General features: G+C 46.6%; 1 protein-coding gene across 1 annotated transcript in view; it reads left to right on the forward strand.

Moving 5' to 3' along the window:
- SCAI (suppressor of cancer cell invasion) overlaps positions 1-16,198 on the forward strand; it is a 34,483-nt gene that overhangs the window by 5,133 nt on the left and 13,152 nt on the right. Inside the window, exons 3-7 of the mRNA XM_071574717.1 lie at positions 6,436-6,567; positions 13,365-13,460; positions 14,072-14,158; positions 14,698-14,796; positions 15,465-15,561. Coding sequence (XP_071430818.1) covers positions 6,436-6,567; positions 13,365-13,460; positions 14,072-14,158; positions 14,698-14,796; positions 15,465-15,561 — 511 coding nt within the window. The remainder of the gene's footprint in view (positions 1-6,435; positions 6,568-13,364; positions 13,461-14,071; positions 14,159-14,697; positions 14,797-15,464; positions 15,562-16,198) is intronic.

Raw genomic sequence — 16,198 nt, forward strand, 5'->3', positions numbered from 1 at the left:
TGCCTTGGTCTGACTTTGAGCTTGAGCCCGTTTTTAGTAGCAAACTACTGAAGTCAGTAGAAGAGCAGAGGCCCAACTGTGCTGACATTTTTAGCCTGTGCCCTTTGTTCATCCTAAGTACAAAAGGTCACGAACTGCAGTGAAAAAGGGATTGCGGAGGGCGCAGAATGGACAAAGGGGGAACAAATTACCAGTGGCAGAAACATAAAGAAGAGAAGCGAAAGTTTTGTGTTCTGAAAGCGATTGAAGAAGGCCACGTGCATCCCATGGTGAGATCATGTCTCTTGTGTTTCAAAGTGAGTCTGCCCAGAGAGAATTCAGTGCTGCTGAGGTGTGGCTCCCATGAGCTCATGCAGGAGGCAGGAAGAGACTGCACGGTTTCCATGGTGTGATGGTAATGAGCACCTCAGCCTTTCTCTGGGAGCAAAGATGCCAGAGCTGCAGTTCTGGTTACAGACAGGTGTGCTTTAAGCAATAAAGGATTTGTGAAGACATGTGAAACAAATGAAAAACCTGACTCTGTAGACAAAGCACTTACTTGAAGCTAAACTAACAGGATTGGCACTGCATGTTGGATATTCCCACCAATTTGACTCAGAATGGAGTTGAATTTGTGGTGTTGGCCGTTTCCCTACAGGAAATAGTGGGATGTTCCAGTTGAGATGTCACAGGTAATGCAGAGGTGGCAGCTCACCTTAACTCCAAGGTCTTAATGTGATCTCATCTTCTGATATGCTGAGGAAGGAACTCCATGCTCACCTGAAAGTAATGCACTTTCAGTTGGCAGCAATAAACTGTGTGTAACTTGTATAACAGTTCTTGTGTAACTGAGTGCCTGCTCTCTGCCCCTTCTGCTGGCCAGCACTGCAGCTGGGGGACTGTGCATGCCTGACTTTACCTGGTTTTCTTGCAGAGCCCCTGCCCCTCCTTTCCCCTTTTTAGGAAACGAAGTTGATGCAATTGCATGATCAGGATTCTTCTTTTTTCTTTTTCTCCAAGCAGCTTTTAAACCTCTTGTCTGATGGAAGTGTTGTTGCTATAGGGAGAAAGGTCCTGAAGATTGTCTAGTAAGTAATTTTCACGCAGTTCAAAGAAGGCTGAATTAGAGTGGTGTGTTTAGTGCATCTATTAAAGGAAAGGACAGACAGAAGAAAGTTGTGTTTTGTAGCAAGCACCTGCCATCCCCTTGGCATGTGTGGAACCCCAGGGCAGTGAAAGCTTTGCCTGTGCTGGGGAGAGCTGGGCTTAATGGGAGGGGAAGGATCCAGGTTGATGTGAGACCAGGCTCCCTGTCCCTGTAGGAGTGAGGGTGAGTGCTTGTTTTTATTGTTTTTTAAAGTGACTTCCCTCTTGCTTAATCTTTAGAAATAGCAGTGTTTTTGCAAGTCAGCTGTAAAAATGGTGCACTTTAGTAGGAAAGACACTTCCTTGGAGAATTCCTAGTAGGAGTAGAACTAATTGCATTTACAGGTGATTTTGCCAGCCACACTGTAATTTGTGCACAAAATCAAAGTTTTTCACCCTCCTAGTTAATCCCTCTTTAGTGCCCTTTGAAGTAAACAAACATCCAGGCAGAGAGAAAACACTTTGAGCAGTGTTGTCACCTAAATAAAACAAGTAGCTGTTTTCTGTTTCTCAATTCGATTTTAAGTTGCTTTTTGTTGTGGTGTTCCAATAAAACTGTGCCCAAAGCCTGGGCTGTGCCCGAGCCCTTTTCCTTGTGCATTCCTTGGGCATTCAGCAGTGGGCAGAGCTGGGACAGAAATGCTCTGGCTGTTCCCTTCTCTCGCCCTGGGCATCGCTGTGCCCAGACTCAGCCCTGCCAGGAGCCCAGGTGTGGGCCCAGCCTGCTCCCAGGTGCTCCCTGCACATCCAGGGAGCTGCTGGAGAAGGAGCTGCTGCATCTGGCAGAGCTGCAGTCACTGCAGTGCAGACGTGCCCCGAGGTGAGCAGTGCTTGGCATCAGGAATGACTCTGTTCCGTTCCAAATTTTACAAAAACCCCCTAGAATAATAAATCCTTCTTCACCACCATATATTTTATAAAGCAATGGTTTGATGTATAACTGCTTGTTGCTGTTCCTTAGAAGCCCTGACTCCAACAGGCTGTGAGGCTTTTGGTGCATGTCTGGGGGAATTGCTGTTTATTTATCTGTGTGATTTTTGGGTAGACCTGAGTGGTGTCTCAGGAACTTCAGGGCAGTGCTCTTGGTGCAGAATTAGTTGTTCTGGCGAGAGGAATGAATGTGGTTCTAATGAATCTGTGTTGTCTGAGGCTCTGTCAGGACTAGCACTCTGAGCAGATAACGTGGAAACACACAGATGGTTTTCCCAAAACGTGCAGTATAACTTTGAAAGGAAACATGAGACGAGTGTGCCAGTCTGTAGAAGGAAAGTAGAGGCAAATGGAGAGCCAAGGTAGATATTGTGCTTGATGAAGGTAAGATCAGCTGGTTTTTGGTAGGGATTTGAGAAATGATGGTTCCAGGCTTTGGGTATCTGTGATCAAGAGCTTTGTTTTATCTGTGTTGTTAATTTGCAGATAAGAAATAGATACCAGCTGGGTGTCTGGCTTTGTATCATGTCCCCTTTTGGCAGTTGATGCTGTGGGAGATGTGTCAGGATGAAAAGTAAAAAGAGAGCTGGTCTCTGACTCAAGGTTTGACAGCTTTGAAATCCTGATAGACTGGAACGTGTTTTCCCCCATTGGTTTCTGTGGAGAGCAGTTCTTAGTTTGGGGAGAATCCTGTATCAACAAGATGGATGTACAAAGTGTGTTTGTTTTTGGGTTTCACTATCACTTGCATCTCTAAGTGAGGAGTGGGAAGCATTTGAAAAACAGTGAAGATCCCACAACTGAGCAGAAGGGATGGCTTAAAAAAAGGCAGTTGGGGTATACGAGTGGTATGTCAGGAGGCCAAGGTGTCATGTCCAGCCAACTCCACTGTGCAGCTCTGGGAACTGCTGATCCTGCCTGTCACTCCTATATAGAGCCTGCACCCTCCTGACACCCACCTGTGCACTGTGCCCTGCAGTCACACTGAAGCCTCAGTGCCTGGGGTTTAATTTGCCTGTACGTGTTGGGTGTGAAGTTGTGGCCTCCCTCCTGTGCCAGGCAGCTGAGTGGGGGGGCACAGTGCTCCTTGCTCTGGAAAAAACTAAGAGGATGTGCCTGTAATACAGTTGCTGGAGTGTCCATGCTGGACTTGCATTGTCAGCCTCATTTCCCTGAACCAGAGTGTTCCTTCCCTGCTCACAAAGCCTGCCTTGCTCTGCAGACCTGAGTCCTGGGGCAGGGCCAGTGGGGAGTGCATCCCATTGACTCCAGCACTTTTCCCCTTCCAGCTAAGCCTGGAAAACCTGAGCCAAGAGACAGCAAACCACAGGGAAGTGGAGACATGTGTGATCTGACATCTGACTTCAGAAATACTGGCCAGCACCATGAAACTTCCATCCCTGTGCCATACCCCTCCTCCTGCTGCCCTGTGGCTCCAGCTGCTTTGGGCAGTCAGACCCTCCTCTGGGATGTCACCAAAGCTCTGGCTGCTGCAATGGCATGAATTTGTAAAATCTGTTAATGTATTGCATTAAGCAAACCTGGAATTTTGTGTGCTGAGAGTGCATTGGGAAGAATCTGGCATGCCAAGTGCTGGGCTTGGCTAACACCATTTTCCTGCCTTGTATGGCCTGAGGAGTTGGCAAAATCTTTGAGAGAATAATAAGTTCTGCTGGAAGTCACCATTTTCTGACTTACTTTAACAGTCTTTTAAACCAATGTTTCAGTGTGTCCTTTTGTACACTCTGGAGATAATTTTTTAAAAATGTGTTACTTAAGAAAAATTGTCATGCCAAACAGCCCAACAGTTTCTTTTGCATGAAAGAAAGCAAAAATCATCAAACACAGAACAAAAAATTAAGTAGGTGATATTGCTGGTATAGCTGGGCTGTCAAACCCGGGAGAACTGTCTGTCTGCAGGTGAGGAGCACAGATCCATGGGGATAACTCCCAGCATCCAAGGGAGGGAGAGGTCCACACTGTGGATTTACTCCTGGCTGCATTTTATTTATATTGTTCATTTGGAGCTGAGCAGTCCCTGAGGAAAGGGCGATGTCAGGAGCTGTATTCCTCCCTCTGCTGTGCCCACTTGCTGTTCTAATAATAATTCTCCCTCCTGTCTGTGCTGCTGCTGCATTACAGCACAGTCCTGAGTGCAGGAAGCACCTCCTCCTCCTCCTCCTCCCCGAGCTGCTCCTGGTGGCAGCTCTTCCTTTGTGCAGCACCAAATCTGCTGGTCCTGCTCTGGACCACGATAAGCCAAAACCAGTGCACGAGACAACCAATTTTATTTTCCTTCTCTGTCAGCTGGAAAAGCCAGTTTTGCCTCTTTTTCCTGCCTTTTGATACCTTTCAGATTGGCTGGCTATGGATTTTCTAGTGTACCTTTTATTGATTGCATAAGTGGCTTCTTCATATTGGGTCTGGTGGACTCCCACCATGTGAGAACTGCTGTGTTTTAAAAGAGCAGAAGCAAGTTGGTTTTACGTGCCTGTGTCGGCGCTACCACAGGTTCTGTTTCAGTGCTTGGGGTCTTTGGCCGTATAACTCAAGGGTAGCATAAAATCAAATTCACTTTGCCATGAAGTGAAAGGCCAGAGATACAGCCTGTATGAAACATCCTTTCAATTCCAGCCAGCTGCTCAGGTTTTGCCAGTGTGTCTGATCTGCTCCCGAGTGCCGGATTGTCCCGCCGAGCGCAGGATCCAGGTCGGCCTTGCTGCGGAGCACACGGGACCCCGGGGTGCTGTCCTCTGCTGGAACTCCTGATTCACCTCCTGGCTGCTCCTGACATCTGGTTTTAGGTCTCACTGTTCACTTTGATCTTGTGCTTTAAGTCCTTTGGTTGTGTTTGTTCTGTGCTGTGTGAGTGTCAGTGTTGGGGGCTCTGGGGCTCGGGCTGCTGGTTGGCAGCGTTCGTGTTCATGCCCTGCTTGCCAGGCTCGTGCCAAAGCTGCTGACACCTGGATGGCATGTTTTGGACTCTGGCACCCATATTGCAGTTACCTGACAATACTTCCTGCCTTTTACTGGAGCCTTGAACAAGTGGTTTGTGCAGTGCCCCCCTGGCCTTGCCCCAGTGCTCTGGCTGTCACAGGGGTGTGGAAACACAGGTGGATGTGTGTGCTGCATCTGTCTAACCTGGGAAATCAGGAGGTGCTTGGTTGGCAGGATGGCTCCCTAACTTACCCTAAAAGCTGGGGGGAAGCTGCCAAATTCTCCTGCATTTGGTGGGCATTGTTTGTTCAGGGAAGTGTTTCTGAAACCTCTTTGGTTATCGTGGACGTGTTTTGTGTCAGTTGCTGGAAGTGGCTTTGGGTACTTCCCAAAGGCTGGAAGGAGTTAGCTGTGCCATTCCCTGGCTTGAACTGGGACATGTAGGCACATTTTTGTGCAAACAGCATGCAGACTGAGCTGCTGCACAAATGGAACTTGTTGCTTACCAAAAGCACTTACTAGAACTGGTAGAGAAGCTGCTGGAAGTAAAAGCTCTGCATTTGCCCAGTTAGAGGGGTGTTTATCTTGCACTAAAATCCTGATCACAGAAGTGCTGAAGTCCTGGCAGCCATTTCCAGAGGAGCTGTTTTGTTGCTGCTGCTCTGAGATCTGTAGCTCATCTTTGGGTGCTCAGAAGGTTAATTTGATATCTGTGTATGTTTGGAGTAAGATGTTAAATGCCACTCTGCCTCTACAGGCTTTCATATTCCCTTACTCAGTACTAGGATTGTCTACATTATATCTTAGTTTTTGTTCAGGTGATTATTGTACAATGACATTTTGCTCATATGAACAATAAAAACAGATCTGTAGGTATAATTCTGGGCAGAGCAAGCTGGAATTAAACAGTCTTGAGGAAGCAGAGAGGAAGGATGGGGTATTTTTTAGCATTCAGTCTAAATGTTTGCTGTGTTTTGGCAATAGGAAGTAGTGAGCTACAGCTTTCAGCAGTTACAGAAGAAAATGAAATGTTCACAGAACTGAGACTGGCTGCTCTAAATGTGGCTGCAGGATAAACACCTCTGCAGAAGGCAAATTTGGAGAGGATTTCTTTGTCCAAGTGTGAAACCCGAGTGCTGTTTGTGCTACGGTCCTTTCATTGGCAGTTTTGTGTTTGTGAAGATAATCCTCAGAGTTATTTTATTTTATGAGTCTTGTACTGCTACTATTTTTAATTTTGCTGTGTTAACTAGTGCACTGTGCAATAATTACTCCCATGCTTTGATTCTCAGCCATTATTTTTAATGAGTCTTGAGAAGAGTAACCTGTGGGAGAGCTGCATGCTCTGTGTTGCATCCCCATGGAACTGAACATGCATCTCATCTGGATGAGCTCACAGCAGCCCTTGATTTCTGAGTAATGTGGATATTTTCTTCTTCATAGGACTGAGTTTGCCCTAAAAGAAACCATGTCATCAGGAGGAGCTGAAGATGATATTCCTCAAGCAGAGAGGAAAACAGTGACAGACTTTTGCTACTTGTTGGATAAGTCTAAACAGCTCTTCAATGGCTTAAGGTTAGTGCCTCTTTGACAGGGTTCCTTCAGAAGAGCCTGGGAACACACACACTGCAGTATGTGATGCTGAACTCTGTTGTACAATGAACATCTTGAACTCAGACCCAGTGAGTTTGTTTAGGAGAAGACAATGCACCTACACACGGGTAGTTTTGGACCATGTATAAGAATGTCTGTAGGAATAGAGGTTCCAGTTAACAGTAAAGTAGAAGTTGGAGTTCCCTGAAATTGGTAGAATTTGTACTGAAATGCTGTGTATGAAGTGCACAGTTAAGGACTAGATGTGGCTCTCTGCAGTCAACAGCACGTGAGTCCAAACTACCACAGTGTCTGTGCCAGAAAAAGGGATGAGGATTGGCCTAGGTTGGAGGAAAGAAGAGGGAATATTTTTGGGGAAAAAATTTAGGAAATGATAAACAGAAACATTCAAGCCATGCCCTGTATGTGCCTGGTGAAAGAAATGCTCGATTTGAACTGTGGAGAATCTGTGGAGAAAGGTAAAATCTACATTATCTACAAGGCATCTCTCATAAGAACTAGAAAGTCTGGCTGGTTTGTCTGCAGGCAAAAAAGAGTAAGAGTTGTTCAAGAAAATAGTCCCCATTTGGACAGTGATGTAGACATCCTGTTTTTGCCAATATATGCTGAGTTACACATTATATATTCAAGAGCTGGTTTATTTCTAAGCTTTCCTGTAGAGTCTCTCAAGCAACATGAGTTTGAGCTCATATTTGGTTGGCAGTTCAGCCACTTACTGGTCTCTGAGTAATCCTGTATGTTTGGGCCCATATAGCTTGCTGTTAGTCAAACACAGATGGTTAGCAAAGATGTTTTTAATTCCTGCACCCCCTGCTATTGATAATCCTTTCATGTGCTTTAGAAGTTGATTACCAGACCCAAAACAAACAGTTTGTGCTCCAAAATCTGAGTGGTAAATGGGCAGTAGAGATGAGGAGTCGTTGGTGATTGCAGTTGCCACCTTGTGAAAGAGAGTAAAGGAAAAGCACTGAGATTTTGAGGCCAGGATTTCCAGGACCAAATATGACATTACATTGGCTTTCTGATATTTATTTGTGCTCTTCAGTGACTTGGGCCAGAATTTCAAGGAAGCTCTATCACAGAATCACAGAATATTCTGAGCTGGAAAGGACCCACAAGGGTCACTGAGGCTCTTATCTGTCTCAAGGGTAGAGCTGGCTTGAAATTTTGGCCTGAGTCCAAGTGAATCTGGTTCACGTGTAGCTCAGTTCAGCTCAGAGAGGTGGCAAAGAACCTCCAGCCAGTCTGTGTGTTCTCTGGGCACGGGAGGAGTTGGTGCTCCTATCAGATTTCCAGAGGAGAGATGTAGTTTCTGTGTATATCCATGGGACTTTGCCAAAAGGAAACCTTCTCATCCAGCTAGATGAAAAGAAAATGGAAAATACCTCTGGGTGAAATGTGGCCAATAAAAATAGAGAGATGGGCTTAAGCAGCCCGTTCTGCTTTGTGAAAATAAGAACATTCTGGAAGGGGAGCCTGTCTCTGTCCTTCTTGTAACCTGGCACAGTTAAGTTGCTTCTTGCACTAAACTTGACCACCATTTCACCTCTAAGACCTGTGATTCCCAGGGGCATAATGACTGGATAAAGCAACATCATAATTCTCAGGTATCTCATCTGTTAGTGCTTGTTCTCTGGGGAGTTCACCTGAAAACAACTTGGCAAGCATCCCAAGTCTCAGTCCTGTTGTTTGCTTTTCCCTCCAGCATAATAAATGCATTGGATGCATTTCTGCCACCTCGTGTTTTGAAGATGATGATGGTGTTTGCTGCTGTTTTATGGCATTCTCTTGCCCTTACCACGTTTTGTGGGAAAGAAGTGCTGGGAGAAGGAGAGGAGAGCAATGATTTCCTTCCCAAAACCTCCTCTGGGCACTTCAGCTACAGGGAGCTGAGCCTGTAGCTGTGTTGGCAGCTGCTTAGCTGTTGCTGCTGCCAAAAATTGCAAGGGCTCAGCCTGCCACGTCTTTGTTTCAGTAGCATTTCCTTCCTCTCTTCCCAATACAGATGCCAAATTCAGCATTTGAGGAAAACATATGATGGTCTGCCAAGGTTGCTGCTCGAAAGTGTCCTTAGTGCTCGTGCCCCTGGTGATGCCACTGCCCATGGCCATGCCCACTGGGACAGTGCAGAGGGGAGATTGTCTTTCTGGTGTCTGTGCCTTGGGCTGTAAGTTACAAGCAACTGTACATGAAGTATATTTCAATGGCTCTCTGCCTTCCCCACTCCCACTTGCTTTTTTCTTGGAAAAAGCCTTGAAAGAGGGAGGGTGTTAGGAAGCAGTTTTTCATGGTGTCCTGTTACCAGCATTATTTTCTTTTTAATGGTAAAAAGTGCTTAAATGTGTTCAGTATCACAGAGGAGCTTGAAATGTTACAAAATTTAAAGACTTTCCTCAACCACATTTTAGAGAGGTTATTGACCCCCTCCTGGGCACTGCTGAGTCCAGTTCTGGCCCCTCACTGCAAGAACATGGAGGGGCTGGAGTGTATCCAGAGAAAGGAATGAAGCTGGGGAAGGGTTTAGAGAGGAGCAGCTGGGGGGGGGCTCAGCTGGAGCAAAGGAGGCTCAGGGGGCACCTTCTGGCTCTGCAATCCCTGCCAGGAGGGGGGAGCTGGAACAGGGGGTCGGGCTCTGCTCTGGGAACAGGGACAGGAGGAGAGGACACGGCCTCAAGGGAAGGTTCAGGTGGCACAGCAGCAGGAATTTCTGCCTGGAAAGGGTGGTCAGGCACTGGCAGGGGCTGACCAGGGAGGTTTGGAGTTCTCATCTCTGGAGGTGTCCAAGGAACAACTGGATGTGACACTGAGTGCTCTTGTCTAGTTGACAAGGTGGGGATTGGTCACAGGTTGGACTCGATGATCGCAAAGATGTTTTCCAGCCTTAGGGATTCAGTGATTGTTGAATCTACCGTACTTTCCCAGATCATGGTGTCCTGTTGCTCCTTGTGCAGGCTGCAGGAATCATGACTGCTGTCCTTTCATGGAACATGGTGATAGGATAGTGTATAATCATGTATTTTATAGATTTCTAGTTGCAATTGTGGAACCTCTCAGTTTTGTTCCTTGCTGCTGCTGCTTCAGAAACAACAGGACCCTGTGTAGGTTCAGGTGGTGCTGAAGGTGTGGCTGGGGTGGTCCTGGGAAGTGAGTGGCTTCTCCCCTGACTGTGTTGGAGCAGCAGGTTCCAGGGAGGGCCCTGGTGTGGTGGAGTCTTTGTGGGTTGTTGCAGTCGGTGGAGAAGCTGCACCACAGCACTGCTACCCCACTGCTGCTCAGGTTCTGGGAACAGGAGCCTGTAATTACTACAAGCCCATGAACATAAAAGGAAATTGTCTTTTTTATCACCTGTCAAAACTGTGAATGTATTTAAAGCTTTGAATATTAAACTTACAGTTATTGTAACCTCCCTCTTTGAAGCATTTACTGCTGAGTCTCCAGCACTCTCAACATCTTTATATCTCTGGAAGTTGTCCCTGTGTGACAACTTCCATGTGGTGCTGGCCAAGCACACCTCAGCACCTTTAATTGGGTTTCAGCCAGCATTCTGTGGCTTCTGCCAGCAGCGTGGCTGAAATGAACTACTGACAGAGAATTAATTATGAGCACATAAGTAGTGCTGGTCTTTGCTGAGACAAGGAGTACAGCACGAATTGGATAAAATTTTGAACTGTCTGTGGACTTGATCCACCAGCCACTCTAGTGGCGAAAGGGAACCAGTCCTCTGTGGCCAGTGTGGGAAACCCATCCTTTTAGAACATCTGAGTTTGTGGCTTTATGTCCCGTTTGGAATGTTTTAAAAGCCAAGAAACTGGAAATAGTTTCCACTTGTTAGAGGCTATTTTACTGTCCTAAGCAGAAGCATCTCCACTCCCTCCTCTGCATCTGGATTCCTTTGGCTGCCCCTTCCTCCCTCCTGTGCTGGTGCCCAGCCTGGTGGGTGCTCCAGCACCGCCTGTTCTGAACCAGCAGTCTGGGCTGGGCACACCCTGCAGGAACCTGAGCCTGCTGCCTTTGTCTCTTGGTGTCCTTCTGTAGGTCTGGAAGTAGCAAAATAAAGACCTATAGCATAGGTCTTTAGTTCTCAGCTTGGGTGTACAGTTGCCTCTGCATCATGTATTCTCCTGTCTCCTTTGGTGGGAGGATCTGTGTTAATAACCCACTCTGCAATCAACCCAGCCTTTAGGATTCTTCTGGGGTGTTTCTCACCAAAAATGCACATCCTCTGGTCCTGTTTAAAGAACTGTATATTGTCCTCCCTGTGCATCTGTTTTCTCAGAGCAGTTTTTGGTGCACGGGAGGGCCATGTGTGCTGTTCAGCACACAGAGCAGTGAATGGGTGGCAGGAAGGGCAGGTCTTGTCTGCGAGAAGCTGTGCTGAAACCACGGTGAGGTATTGTCATAAATGAAGTTTTATTACAGCCGTGTCAGAATACTATCAAAAGAACAAGTGCTCCTGTCTGTTTCCATGGAGATCTTTCCCGTTCCCTGGGGAGCCGAGGAATCCGTGGCATTGTGCAGCTATGCCAGCTGCAATTAGGCTGGTGCAGGAACAGCCCTGTGGGCACCCAGCAGTGGCTGGGGCAGCCCGGCCAGGCACGGCCACTGCTGGCAGGGGCTCCTCAACATGCCACTCATTTGCAGATACTCCAGTGTAACACAGCACAGGGAGCTGAGCTGGGCTTAGTAAGGATGTCTAGGCCAGGAGGAAGGTGTGGAATCAAGAGGTGAGAGGTGAGATGCAGAGGGTGTATTAATTAGCTGACTGATGAGGGATAGATGCATGAACATGATCAGCACATAATTACCTGCTTATTTCTTAATTTGTGCAATACCTGCTTGTTGGTGTCTGAGAGAAGGTATTTCCTTGTTCCCATGTGTTAGACCTTTGCTCAAATGGCCTGAGCAATTTAGCCTGGAAAGCTCAATTTACTATTGGTAGGTTTTTCGAGTCAACTTGATAATTCAGTCATTCTGTAACTTAGTGCTGAGGAGTTTCCATTTGTATGATTTTTTTAAATGATCCATTTTAGTGTTGTTTGTATTAGTATTTGCTTTTTGGTTTTACTTTTTAGCATTGAATCTTGTGGCTGTACTAACTAAATTAGAGCTACCACTTGCTGTATCAAAGCCTGCAGCATATCTTGGATGTTTGGACAGTGCCTTAACTTCTTTTGTTTAGCTAAAATGTTTACATCTGTTACAACAAGAGAGGGTGGTGCATCATTCCTTGCAGACAAGGCTTTAAATTTGCAGGTGTTTATATCCAGCTGTATTTGGCTGAAGGTGCTGGTGCCTGAAGCACGTGTTTATATTCCTCTTTACCCCTCACTTCATCAAGGTGTGCTCCAAGATGTTCAGCAGCCAGTGGCAAGTTTGAGGGGATATTGTTTTTTTGGTAAAATCCTACACAGATTCCTTGACATCTTCCTGCAGTATCAACACCAAGTACTGGAATGGTTTTCCAGGCTGGTAACGGATTCATGTTACATGTAGTAGCTGCACTGGGTCCCTTCAAGCTGTGTGGGAAGTACAGTTGGCTGACGAGCAAAGGAATATTAATTTCCTTTCCTACCTCGGGTGCTGTTAAAGCAATTACAATGAGCAGAAACGTGCCAGAGTGCTCTGAAATCGTGTGTACTGCTCTGCTTCTCTGATTCCTACAGAGGACATGCCAAAGTTTCCTAAAGGTGGTGGTTCCCTTGGTCTCCACCCTCCAGGCTTGGAAGTGGAATACGTGGGGTTTCTGTGCCTGTGTGCTGAAGGGGGTGCATTAACCAGCACAGTGATTTGAGAGAGCATTCCCTGGAGAAATCATTCTTGAATCAAATGAAGGATTATGGTGTCTTGGAAAAGCTGTTCCACTTCCACTTGTAGAGTTGTGATCCTCCTTTGAATCAGCTTCAGTGTATGTTTGTAGGCAACATGTGAGACTGAGGGGTTGGATGTCCTCTGTTCCATTTGTTTCAAGTCACTCCCAGGCGACAACGACCTGTGAGAACTGAGAGCACAAACCTTTAAAGCCCAAATCATTAGGAATACATCACAGTTGTGGGGTGGAAACAGCACAGCGTGGGAATCCAGTGGAGACGTGAAAGCAGAACTGAACTGGGTTTGCTGACTCACCTTACAGCATTGAAGGCTGGTGTGAGAACGCCAGAAGGTTGTGACAGGTCACTAACTATGAGTTAGAGGGTGACAAATGTTGTGGTGATGATTTAATGTGTGACCCAGTGAGTGTTCACTGTCAGCATCATGTGCTGGCCTGACCTGGTGCCACCTGGACAGTGGATTTGTTGGTGATGTTATGGGCTCTGTTTCTGAAGCACAGCAGACAGCCCCATCTGTTTAAAACAGGTTATTTCCTTAATGAGTAGCAAGAAATATTATCAGTCTAAATGAACTGATTTCCATTAGATTATTGAGCTTCCTCATGGGTAGGTTGGTTTTTTTTCCATGGTATTTTAAGAGTCCAATTTAGCTTTCTGTACATATAACCATAAAATTATTTGACCAAGATGTTTTTAATCACCTGTTGCCTGCAGGAACATGCTCATTTCATGTTCGAAGTGATCCAGTAACAGCAGGTCTTGAGAAACTGCAGGAATTGTGGTTCTTGTAGTTTCGAGTGCAGGCAGAATTCTGAAGTATTTCAAGTCAATAGTGACGAAATCTGTTCTGACTGGGACACAGACAGGCTGCTGTCACATTGAGCTGACTGGAATCTTCTCCCTTACTCTGCCTTTGTCACTCTCTTGCAGGGATTTACCTCAGTATGGGCAGAAGCAGTGGCAGTCCTATTTTGGGCGGACATTTGATGTTTACACCAAACTCTGGAAGTTCCAGCAGCAGCATCGGTAAGGGAGTGTTGTAGGCAGAGGAGCTGTGTGGGTTTCAGTGCAGTGTGAATCTCTGCTGTGCCCAGGGCCCAGCCAAGATTGAGATCTCACTGTGTTGTTCAAGCATGAAGGGATGGAACAGCTGCTTCCTGCAGTGCTCACAGTCTAATGAATTAAAATGTTGCAGAGGTTTCAGTGTGACTTTTTTAACAAACCCTTTTGCTCTACCTGAGTGTGTGGTGCTTTGAAGTCGTGCTGAGGAGATGATGGATCCTGCAGAGCAGAACCCATCTGGAATGGTGTGAAGCCTCTTGCTGCAGTGTGGGCTCTGATCCTTCACACCTTCCACTGGCTGCATAGTCTGAGTGTTCTCCTGGGAAGTTGTGGCCTTTTGTTGTGTGTATTTTGTGCATCACACTTATGTCTGGTTTCTTGCAAGTTAATGCAAGATAAATGATCCTTGTTCTGGGGTGTGTGTGCTGTGCTGTTGTGAGGGGCTGCTCCTGGGAGTGCTGCTCCAGGAATGAAGGCTGAATTTGGCCCTACAATGGCTCTTTGTCTTGTCTGGTGGGATGTTCTGGGCAGTTTGGGATTGCCTTTTAATCTTTCTTTTCTCTTTTGCAAAATAGACAAGTATTGGACAATCGGTATGGGTTGAAGAGGTGGCAAATTGGGGAAATTGCTTCCAAGATTGGGCAGCTCTATTACCATTATTAGTAAGTAAGCACAGAAGAGGATTCAGTGGGGAAAGCAGGGTTAGTGGCAGTTCCCTGCCAAATGTCTGGATGCTCAGTCAGGAGGAATCAAGTGATTGGGCTGAGTCACGACGGCTGTTTCTGAATGAGGGCCCTGGGGAGTGCATGGGGTGCTGCAGGGAAAGGCATCTGGTACTGCATTGCTGGTCCCACTGTCACTGCCTGAGGACTTATCTCCTGCCACCAAAGTGTCTTCCATGTGTGCTGTACTGCACCGTCCTGCAAAAGTGTGATTTACAAGTTTGGGAGCTTAATGTTCCTTTAAACTTTCCAGTGAGCCCATCACCTGTACCTGTGGGTGCCAGATGGGCAGCTTTGATTGTTGTCTGAATTGGGATCCAAGCCCTGAAATCGCCTTCCCAGAATGAGCGTCTGCTTTCATATGGTGTTGGTGGAGGAGGGAGTTTTGCTGTGGATGCACAGGGTGGCTGGGGGCAGGAGGGGAGGTTTGGTTTGGACTTCCCTCTGAGCCAGGGGGCTGATGCAGTTTTGCTCTGCAGCCTGCGCACCTCCGAGACCAGCTATCTCAACGAGGCGTTCTCCTTCTACTCCGCCATTCGGCAGAGGTCCTACTACTCCCAGGTCAACAAAGAGGACAGGTATGTCTGAGGGGGTGCCCTTGTTTGTTCAAGACTGGAATAGTGCACGGGAGCAGCAAAGGGCTATAAACTGAAGAAGCACAACTGGGATAAAATCCATGTTGTTGAAGGAGGTTTCTTTTAATCCTCCTGCCGTGATTAAAAACCTCAGAATTAATAAGAACTTTGCAGGATGACTGGAGGAATATTCTACTGCCTGGTCCTGGATAGAAAGCCATTAGCTCCAAAGTTCTGTCCTTTTGAGTCCTGAGCAGTATCATTGCTGGGGCCCAGAATGCTGTAGCTGGAAGGTGGGTCAGCTGGGCTGGAGCAGTGGAATCTCTTTGATTCTGGTCAGGCTTTTCAGGAGAACATCAGTTAGCACTGCAGTGCAACAAGGTTTGAAGAGCCAGCCATGATAAGTGACCTCCATGCCTTTCTCACATAAGGAGACTGTGGAGAAGGAGAAGGTTGAGGCTTCCTTAAGTATTTTTTATGTTCCCTTACCCAATTTTAAGTAAACCTCTATGCAGCCAGGCAGCTATTGATCACCATATGAATTCAGTCAGAACTCTTAATCTGCCTTGTTCAGCCTTGCTCTGGTGTCAAACTCTTCTCTCCCTTACCCTGCGACCTCCTCTGTTCCATTTGAATCTCAAATTTGGCTGTTATGTCCTTGTTGTGTTTAGGCCTGAACTGGTGGTTAAGAAGCTGCGTTACTATGCAAGGTTTATAGTGGTTTGTCTCTTGCTCAACAAAATGGATGTTGTAAAGGACCTTGTGAAGGTATGTTAAAATAACAGTAAAGGTGCCGAGGGGTGGGAGGTTGCTGATCCCCACTTTCCTAGTCTAACATCCAACTAGTGAACATTTTCTGTGATTCAGACATTTAATAAAGACAGTTTAAGCTCAAATGATTTGACAGTGTTGTTTGAACACAAAGTATAACTATTCCAGTAGCTGCAGCCCAGACAGGGAGGTGCCTGTGACTGCAGCAAAGAAACCCCAAGCTGCTCCCCACAGAATATGCTTCCATCCCCTCTGTCAGCCTGCAAGCAGCTCCTGCTCTTGACAGTTTTGTGTAGGTTGCACTGCTGTCTCTGTCTGAGCTCCCTTGAAGTGCTAACTTAGCAGGAGCTGAAACAGCCACACCTCTCCCCTCCTCAGTGTGTTCAGTCACGTGTAAGCTGAAATTTGAGTCCTTGGTATCCAAAGCCTATGGTAATAACCAGTGACAGAGCTGCATGTGAGTGGGATAGTTAACCCCAGATATTCTTTGCATTTGGACCTACTTAAAAGACAGTTTGCATTGCCCAGACTGAGTGCAAGACTGGCATTCTGTCTGCTGAAAGGGCGCGTTTTGGCTGGCGTTAGTCAGAAGTGTGCTGCATATGTTCTCGAGGAACTGATTTATTTGTAGTTC

This window comes from Pithys albifrons, chromosome 20, assembly GCF_047495875.1.
Source record: "Pithys albifrons albifrons isolate INPA30051 chromosome 20, PitAlb_v1, whole genome shotgun sequence".
In the NCBI taxonomy this organism is placed as follows: domain Eukaryota; kingdom Metazoa; phylum Chordata; class Aves; order Passeriformes; family Thamnophilidae; genus Pithys; species Pithys albifrons.